General features: G+C 47.8%; 1 protein-coding gene across 1 annotated transcript in view; it reads right to left on the reverse strand.

The window, feature by feature from the left end:
- The window catches only part of hivep1 (HIVEP zinc finger 1), a 46,177-nt gene extending 36,162 nt beyond the window's left edge, over window positions 1-10,015 (reverse strand). The window contains exons 1-2 of the mRNA XM_061255805.1: window positions 9,898-10,015; window positions 6,601-6,735 (exon numbers count right to left, since the gene is read on the reverse strand). Coding sequence (XP_061111789.1) covers window positions 6,601-6,640 — 40 coding nt within the window. The 5' untranslated portion in view covers window positions 6,641-6,735; window positions 9,898-10,015. The remainder of the gene's footprint in view (window positions 1-6,600; window positions 6,736-9,897) is intronic.
- Window positions 10,016-10,759: the final 744 nt, after the last annotated feature.

A 10,759-nucleotide genomic window follows, 5' to 3' on the forward strand; every position in this document is an offset into this window, starting at 1 on the left:
CTCACTCTCCTGGAGGCTAGAGGTCCAGACATCTTTCCTTGCTGAAATCACTTTACTTTGCACACAACGTCCCAGTAGACATCCACAGCTCAAATTAGTAAACTTTCATAAACTTGAATTTGTCACATTCAAGCGATTTCAGATTCTACCAATGCGTCCGTGGGAACACAAAACAGTCTCAATCTTTTTATCCCTCTCACCCCATCACTCATTCCTCATCTAAAGGGACTCACAGTTGATTAGACTACGCAAGGGACAATCCCCCCGGGAGCAATGTGGGGTTAAGGGCCTTGCTCAAGGGCCCAACAGCTGCACAGATCTTACCGAGACTACACCGGGGCTTGAACCACCAACCTTCAGGGTCGCAGTCAAGCAACTTAGTAACTAAGCTGCAGGCTGCCCCATCCTCTGTCCTCTCATTCTGCTCTTGTTTTTCTCCCTCTCTCTCCATCCCTCTCTCCCTCTCCCTTCCTCTCTCACTCACTCTTTCCCCCCTCACTTCCCTCTGAGCGCTACGCTGAACAGATGTTCCTGCGCTGGTTTCGGTCCGTCTGTTGTAGTTACTGTTGCTAAAAACTCGGGGTTATTCACGCCCGCGAGAAAGAGGTTCCCTTTGTGCGAAGCGGTGCGGGTTTGCGTGCTCTAATTTCATCCTGCGTTGAGGAAATACCGGTTTGGCCGCCCCGGCAGGAGAGGACATGCAGAACCGCATCGCTGGAGCGTGGAGCGTTAACCCTTTCACTGGAGCGGCCAGACCCAGCCAGCCCAAATACCGCCACATAGTAAAACTGAAGTTCAGATTAAAGTTTAACCCGAGAAATTTTTTATTTTATTTTTCCAGCTAGAATCAGGGACACGTAAAAGGTGCTAGCAATGAGCTGGTCACACTCTCGGGGATATTAAATGACGTGATGATATTTCCATGGGTGGTGAGTGTGAGGTCAGGGTGCAGGTGGTCGGGTGCCTCTGACCCCCTGTGTGACCTGGAGAATCGGTATGTATAGACTGTCTCTACCACACACACCAACTCTCTCTTTCACACAGACACACACACACACACACACACACACACACTGATTCACGCACACAGACACACACACCCACACAGAATACACACATACACACAATATATACACACACACAGGCAGTATACACACAGACACACACACACACACACACACACAGACACACACACACACACACACACACACACCCACACAGAATACACACATACACACAATATATACACACACACGCAGCCTACACACACACACACACACACACACACACACACACACTCTCTCCAGGTCTCAGTGCTGACCCATATTCCCTCCCACACTCGCATCAATACTCCCTCTTTACAGACTCCGGGGCCATAAATTGCAGAGCTAATATATTTCCCCCACCACAGAGCCGGGATGCACGCACTAAATGGCAGTTAATTACAGCAGCAGGGTCTCTGCACGCACACAAACGCACGCTAGCGAACCTCCAGTCCGGCTACCTCAGCATCCCCACAGCTGAATGGGCTAAACTGGTGCATCGCCTGTTTCCTACACAAGCACTGCTCTGAGGTTCACCAACAGCAGTCTACTTACAATACCGTTACAATACAGCTTATCTTGTGAAAACCAGGGGTAGGCATGCAAGGTGATCCACAAGTGTTGATGACAAGTTTATGAAGCAGATGTGTACACCAGCTTGTTAATGCACATATTGAATTAGCCAATCATGTGGCAGTGCTTCTGGGATAGAAATGTGATCTGTGACTGTGGAATGATTGTTGGTGCCAGAAGGGGCGGTTTGAGTATCGCAGAAACTGCTGATCTCCTGCGATTCGCACACGGAGTTCACAGAGAATGGTGCAAAAAGAAAAAAAAACAAAAGACAGAGGAGAATGGCCAGACCGGTTCAAGACGACGTAACTCAAATAAGCACGAGTTACAACAGTGGTATGCAGGAGAGCATCTTCTGTCGAACCTTGAGATGGATGGGCTACAGCAGCAGAAGACCAATAAGTGAAAGAAGTCGAAGTCTAATAGATATGAAATAAAGCGGTCACAGAGTGCATAAACAGCCCCTCTTGCAGAATGAGTGGTTTCCCCCTCCTGCCTGCGGAAACCCTGTAACTGGGCTGTGGTCTACCTTCTGTTTTTAAATATGGTGCCGGGCAACACCACTGCGGGGGAGGTGACACAGAACGCAGGTGTGAAAGTCCCCCAGCATGCACCGGGGCTGCGGGTTTGCTCTCTGCTCAGCGGCACACAGCTGACCGGCCCCTGTGTGAGCGCGGGGGGAGGGGAGATTGGGATATATGCGTGGGAGGGGAGTCGGTGGAAGGTCCTCCTTTTCTCTCTAGGCCAGAGAGAGCGCAGAGTCAGCAGCAGCAGCAGTGACAGCCTCGGCCGTGTTTAAACCAGCCACCACCTCCCTCAGTGCCCCTCACCTCAGCTTACTCTTCAACACTTCAGCAAAACAGACGCCGGTGTGAGATCACAGGTGTGTAACCTTAACTGGACATTCTAATGCCGATGTAACAATCACTATTCTTAATTAAAAGCAGTGGAGTTCTAGAACAGTGACTTAGAATTTTGAAGAAACATTTAAAAAAATTATCTTCAAAGGGTTAACCATTTTAGGTGTGAGATCCCAAATATGCGATTAGAATGTTCTTAACTGGACATTCGAATGCCGATGTAACAATCACTACTCTTAATTAAAAGCAATGGAGTTCTAGAACAGTGACTTAGAATCTAGATGACACAAAAATAAAATACTCTTCAAAGGGTTAACCCTCTTAGGTGTGAGATCCCAAATATGCGATTAGAATGTTCTGAACCGAACATTCTAATGCCGATGTAACAATCGCTACTGGTAATTGAGAACAATGGAGTTCTAGAACACAGACGAAGAATGTTGAAACAAACATGTAAAAAGTACTTGCTCTTCAAGAGTTAATATGCGAAGCAACAACACCTTCTAAGCAAAAAAGGGTTCCGCTTTCATGACCCTCGGTTTCCAGTGTGTTCTTTTATATAATGCCGGCTACACGCAGCCACAGTTCTTAGGGTAAATCAAGTCATATACACAGATTATGCAAGTCCAACAACATCTACTCCACTAATGTTAAAAGTCAGTGTTGATTTTGAACTGAACCGTTTGCTATGAATGTCCCGTGTCATTTTTTCCACTCCCCCTCTCAAACCGTTTGTTGATACATTCTGCCTGCCTTACTAATACAAGGAAGAAATATGCAAATACGGCCGGTTGGTCCTGGCGTGAAGAGAGCGGGTTGTGGAGGCAGGGGAGTCACGGATGAGGGACGCCGTACGGTGAAATCTCAGGAGGCCTGTCACGGCCTGCATTTCGCCGGCGGTCCGGACGGAGGACCCACATCCGTATCAGAGGCCACTCCCCTCAGGAATGACTCAGTCATCAGTAGTGCATCACACCGACTCGCCTGAACCAAGGAAGGCACACGCAGGTGCACACACACACACACACACACACACACACACACACACACACAAGCTCAAACACAGAAACATACACACAAACACACCCACACACACAGAAACACATACACTCAAACACAGAAACACACACACACACACACACACACACACAGACACACATACACACAGAAACACACAAACGCATACACTCAAACACAGAAACACACACACACACACACACACTTACACACACACAGGCACACTGACACAGATGTAACACTGATACAGATATCTCTCTTTACATCAGCTCACACTGGTTTCCAGGCATGGGGGTGATTGCGGGTGATTGGTGGGGTTGTGCCGGGACACGGGGGGAGAGGACAGGGTGGGCGGGGAGGTGCCGGGACACGGGGGGAGAGGACAGGGCGGGCGGGGAGGTGCCGGGACACGGGGGAGAAGACAGGGCAGGCGGGGAGGTGCCGGGACACGGGGGGAGAGGACAGGGCGGGCGGGGAGGTGCGGGGAGCGCACGCAGGAGAGCCCTCTCTACGGCTCTTGAGAAATGTAAACAGAAGGCCCCGCGTTCGCTCAGGGACACTCCTCACTTCCTGCCACAGACTGCGTCACGGAAACATTCCTTTCCTCTCCACTCCGTGTGTCACCTCCCGAGAGCGCTGCAGCATGCGCGCGCACACACACACACACACACACACACACAAACATACACACACACACGTGCGTACACACACACACACACACACACACACACAAACATACACACACACACACGTGCGTGCACACACACACACACACACAAACATACACACACACGCATGTGCACACATACACACACACTCTGAGCCTTGTGATATGCCCAGATATCACAACACACATGTGCGTGCACACACACACACACACACAAAAGTTGTCAGACAAGTTGTCTCCAAGTGTTCCATTGAGGGCCTAGAGCTACACTAACCCCCTCCCCTTTCCTCCAGCAGCACCTGTGTTCCAGAGAAGAGTCATTCACTCCTGTCTCACACACGTTCCTGGCTCTACTGCCTCTCTCTGGCACGTGCCCTGCCTGGCAGCACACCTTGTTCCTCTGCTGCTCTACGCCGCCATTCTGCCCCTGGGGCAAAAGAGCCAGGGCTTTCCTGTTCTCCTCTGTCACGTGGCACACACGGCTTTGACCTCTGACCCACACGGGGGGGAGGAGAGACCATGTGACTTCCAGCAGGTCGCCCAGGGCAACGGAACACTCCGTTGCTGAGAAGCACCACGCTCTGTGACAAAACACAGGAAAAGCACGCGGGTGTCATTGGAAACCGTGGCGATAACATGCGTAACGCAGTCCCAGGTGACCCGCCGTGCCCCCCCCCCCATCTCCCCAAGACACTACGGCAGAAGGGGTAGGGTGACGCACGGTTATTTATAAAGGCCAAACGGAGCGGTTGGAGTGGTTTACGCTCCCTGATACTGCCGTTGTCCGAGTTAAAAACGCTATTTAGGTTTCACTGCCATAAGCCCGCGAGCTAACTGCTGTGCTGCGGATGTCTTTCAAAGAACCGATGCGTTTTTAAATTCCTCCAAGCACACAAAACAATGAAGCCCTTGATTCAGTTATATACGCTCTCATGTTTGAGAAGTTAAGTATAGGCCTGACAGGGTGAAACTGGGAGCATGTGACTGGGGCTGGGTTAGACAATTATCACCCAAACGCGCGCAGTCAACGCCTCATCACTTCTGCTAAACTACTGAACTCTGCGTTTTGACAGGCTAAACATTACCTCCACCGAACAGCCAGTTTGTTCACTCGCCTCTTAACTCCAGCGCCCACACAATGGTGTTAAGCTCAGCGTGTGGTGTTGTGAGGTGAACTCTGTGACCCCCCGTCAGACGCTGAAACTGAGTCAGCGACAGGACGGCTCAATGCCTCCTCGCTGCCCCTGAGACCAGCTGCAGAGTCCTGGAAAACTGCACTTCCCACTTCTCCTCCGCCAGCGCAACTGATCCAAGATGGCCGCCCACATGTATACGCACTGGATGGGTACATTCTCAGCAATAAAGTGACAGTGGAGGTACTCTTTTATTTTATTTATTTATTTATTTATTTTTTTTCAAGGATCAAATATCCAAAATGGACCCTGAAAGTAACTATAGCAATGTTCTTTTTTGGTACAAACGAGTACTTTTTCCAAGCAAAAAAGGTACAAATTCATCATATATTGCTGCCTAGGGGTACAATTTGATGTACCTATATGGTATCGGCCCAGCTGGAAGTATAATTGCCACTCATACTGAAAGAGAAAGAGAAAGTCCCGTCCTTGTAGCCGATTGTGCCAGTTGATCAACCATGTCTGACACCGTCACACCAGAGTCACACCGACCGCGTCCTCCACAAGTACGGGAACTGAAAACGGGGGGACTGACCACAAAAACAGCCACTTCCATGTTCGACAGCATCACAACCGTGTTCGACACGATCAGACCCGAGCTTGCACACTTTCGTAATTATGCACACACGCATGCTCACTCCCTAACATATACGCACACGCACGCAGACGCGGGTGGAAACATTGTGAACGTCGTGCGCACTCTATCCCAACACCCGCCACGCGGACAGATCGCTGCGACATCCCATGACCACCTGCACATGGTGGCCATTGTCCACACTCGTTTGGATAAGAAACGTCATGTAATGTAAACATCTGGATCTGACTGGGTGTACCCAGGGAGAGGTCTGGGAACCACAGCGGCCCGACAAACTGAGCAAATAAAGGCCCAGACAGACTGTGGTGTTCACGTCAGATGTTCCAGTTCTCAGCAGTGAAGAAACAGAAACTAGTACTATTGAATGTTACCAGAATTACTTTATGTTATCAATGTACTAAAAAACACGAGTTTCCACACGACATTATCCATACTCATATTGGATTATACCGGTATTACTACATTACTCTGTGATGTTATTACTATTAATACTTCATATTATTGGGTCATTATTATTAATACTAGATGTTTCAAGAAGCAAAACTGGTTGTAACCATGACAGGGTTTCACTCATTGCAGATTGTTAGATTAAACCATCCCGTTCAGCCCATGGGGGGGTGCGGTGCAGTTGGAGTCAGGGTCAGCCACTCACCTTTGAGGTTTTTGGGGTGGTTCTGTTTGGTGCGCGGCATCTTTCCCTCCCGTTCAGAGTGGCATCGTTGACGGGGCGCGGGTTCAAACCTCAGCAGATCGGGGAGATGGAGGGTTCGGAACGCCACGGAATCATCTACGGATGAGGACACAGGTCAGAGGGCCTCTCCACAGGAGGGGGGCTGGGCTAGGCTTTCAGTTCATCCAATGCCAGACCGAGGTCAAAGACGTAACCGCTTTCGATTCAAATACTTTTCGGTGCTCAAGTTATCTTACCTAGTGCAACTGAGTCAACCAATTGCGCCAGAAGGCAGGGTTTGCACTTTTTGAGAGTAGCCAATTTCATATGTAACAAATACACCAAATAAGCTCAGTAAAGTGTAGTACAGGTATATGAGTCCAAAACAATTACGTATTTGACCCAGGTTTGTCTAGAATCCCCTGACTCCCAAATAAAAAAAAAACTCATACAAAACTGAGTGAGAACAAGAATGGCAGGGGCTTCGAAATGCTAACTGCCTTGAAATGCTAACTGCTAAGTTGCTAATGATTTTTTTTAAAGCAGCAGTGCTACTCAGTGTTACTCAGGTTCCAGCATTGCAGACCTCGCTGGGGGGGAGATAAGACAGCCACACAGTCCAATAATGTCTGTCCTGACCAAAGGCCAGTGGGATAGCCCAGATTATTACAGCAGCTGTGATTAACAGGTTCTACGTGGTCTTTATGGATGACAGGGGAAGGGGCCCCTCTCCACAGGATGTCCTAGACTGGGGGTGGCTACACACTGCACTGACAGGCTGTCTGTGTCCACGTCCTGGGCCCACACGTTCTGTGGCCTCAGCCAATCAGCGCGACGCACATTCTGAAAGAGGCATTCTGACCGCAGTGAGAGAAAAAGCGTCTTTTTTTCAGAGAAATGCCCTTTGACAACAAGATAAGAGGAGCCCGAGTTTGGCTTGGGTGAAAAACGACCAGCCTTCATCAACAATCCACACACCCAGGGACTGGAGGGAAAGGAAAGCTTACGGAGAATCCCAAAAATAACACCCCCCTTACAAAAAGCACGGGGTGCAAAAGACTAGTCTGACTTTCAGAATTAAACCTAAGATTGGTGGCCCTCTGTAGGGTGTGCCTTAAGATAAGCGACCAATTCACACCCATGAAACTGGGTGAGGTGAGTTTCTGTAATTAACTGCTTTAACTGATCAGTTAAGGGCTGAGCAAAAACAAAAGCCAGCACACCCTGCAGCTCTCCAGGACCAGGAGTGAGGACCCCAGCACACCCTGCAGCTCTCCAGGACCAGGAGTGAGGACCCCATTAACTTCCTTATAAAGGACACATACCCCCGGCCTAAACAGATATCATCAGCATTTATACTGAAACTGCAAACTCCCGTTATGAATTAAATTTTGATCTTGCAAAAAAACAATAACAATGCGAAAGCCACGCATTGGATAAAACGATGAATACGTCTCAAGGAATGTGTACCCTTGTTGTCTATTATTTGGATGTATGAATGATGTCATGAGGTCTTTTGTGGAAGGGGGGGGGGGGTGTCTAGGGATTACTCTTTTTATTTTTTGGACAGTCCCAGACTTTAAACTGTAAACATCTTTCGGCAAACGCTAAACTTGTCCGTCTGTTGTCATCCTTGTATTGTCACTGGTACAATGTTTGGTTTAGCTTTTTCTCGAAATACGTGCCAGGAAAATTAAAGTCATTGTGCAGCCTAGTTTAAAAGAAAAACAAGGCTGCAAATGTTCTGGCTGCCTTCTTTAAAACCCGGCTGACAGACTCCATGAAGACCCAACCTCTGGAAGCTATGACTGCAAGTACATCACCACAAAAATACCTAATGTACCCCAGAGAAAGACAGAGGCAGCGGAGACAAGTGCCAACCCACACAAACAGAAACAAATTTATTTGGAAGTACTTATTAATATTTGCTGTCATTATGATGCATTATCGACATTATGGGCTAAACCCCTGTGTTCTAAATTCAACATATGCTCCTGTATTTTCTTTCTTTGTGTTTTCGGGAAAATTATATCATCAGCCGATATTGCATAACAGCCCCCTAATACATCCATAGGATTTTTTCCTCTTGCAGTGGTACATGTGCGCGCTAAAGCAATGACATCATCCCACAGAGACAACAGAGCGCGAGCATGGTCAGAGAACTCACGAGGATGGACAAGAAAAACACCGTTCATGTAGCTCGGGTGTATTTTACCTGCCGAAGTGCCGGTTAAAACTGCATAGACAAAAACTACATTCGATTATATATAGTTAGAAAGACGACTGTACATGTTTTTTTCTCATAAATACAGGACACACTACGCCGAAACCGAGTGAGACAGTATCGAGCATTGTCAACAAGGCACTGTACGAATATTCATGACATTGGTATTGTATTATTGCCCGTGCAATATGCACACATTGTAAGTATATCCGTATGCTGGATCTGAAATTACGGAGAATGCAAACAATGACAATACGATACAAAAGATAAATGTCTTGTTTCTACACGTTTTCCCGAGTCAGAATAGCTCTGCAGCGCGGACGTAGTAAAACGGCATGGTAAAGCCCTGCGTGGTAGTCTGATGTTTATCTGTTGGAGTCCAATGTCTAACGCCAGCTGAGTGACCTTCATAACGAATAACGTTTTTTAAAAGGTGCGGGATTAGTGCACGCATTGTATGCTTCCGAAGTCACATGAACGCGCGCGGTTAAGGGGGGGAGGAGCCGGGGAAAACCCCTCTGCAACACGGCGCGTTGAAGGCACTTCCCAATCCGCAAAACCTGCAACACAACTTCAACCAATTACATACCCTTCAAGATTCAACCCAAGATACATTGTCATTAAAATGAGCTAGTGCAAATGCGTGGTGGAAAACGAAAAACTATCTACAGCACAACGCTAGCCACAATATAGCAAGCTACATAAAGAACTGCATTGACATGCAGCAAACGTCTACGTGTAGCCAATTAGCTACCTTGATAGCTAACTAACGCACGGCTGTTTTCTAGCTCGTCCAAACAGTTGTCCCGTCCATTTGGTCATCGTTTAAATGTTCCATGTTCAGTATACCACAGATATTGAATAACAACCCGAGCAACGCATTCATTTACACTGAAAAACTACAGCGCCCGTCAACAACCGTTGTAGCTAGCAAGCTAGCTAGCTACGTGAGAGCTCCCGTCAAGCAAAACACAAATCACACACCCCGTGCATCCTAAAACGACTGCTGCGTATACGAAACTGTGGCGCACAAAACTGGAAACATTCATACTTACGAATGTGCTCTTAATTATTGTCGTTTTATTCATATGGTGATAAACCTTTACGGTAAAGGGGGAAAGGTCTGTTTTTTCTCTCCGTACACTCTCTCACTTTCTATTGCAGGAAACAGGCAGGCCCACTGACGTCAACGGGGGTCCCGTCTCCGCCTCCCAGTCACAAAACGTCAACCCAGGGAGGTACGCAACGTTCGTACATTAACAGAAAAACATGTTTTGAGGCTATCGAAACATATTTCAGAAGCAGATATCCTATGAATTATTCCGTGATTTATACTATTTAGTTCTGAGGCGTACGCGGTGCCTACAGAAGTTTAGCTTCTGTGTTCTATACAATGTCGTTCTTCAACATCCCCCTTAACCGCCTCCCCTTTGCACATAGTTTAGGAGTGACGGTTTTCCCGGAGGTTCCTTGTTGTCAGGTCACGTTATGCCCCTTCGCTACCGCCCGGGCTTTCCCATGCAGATTCCCCTTAGCGAGAGCTAATCCAACTCTACACTGTGCAGACGGGCCTCTTTGGCTCAGTCTTCGCGCAAAATCTTTTACTCTGTTGGGTAAAAGCTAGCCGAAAGTGCTTTCCACGAAGACCAATTTCAAGGTCATAGCGAATCGCTGAAAAGACTCAGTAGTTTCGTTAGAGAAAAAAAAACATTGCCTACTTTTACCGCGGTGACAGCGTGAAAAAACTATTCCACACGAACGTTATATGCATTTACTTATTTATTTATTTAGCACTGACTGACGGTAGTTTTCTGTTAGGACCGATTTGCTCACCGCGTGAGCGCCATATAAAATTGCATCATGACAACAGATTACTGGTACACACTTTCTGTTTCCTAATTGGCTACTAGGTTACCA

Source organism: Conger conger, chromosome 9, assembly GCF_963514075.1.
Source record: "Conger conger chromosome 9, fConCon1.1, whole genome shotgun sequence".
NCBI classification, from domain to species: domain Eukaryota; kingdom Metazoa; phylum Chordata; class Actinopteri; order Anguilliformes; family Congridae; genus Conger; species Conger conger.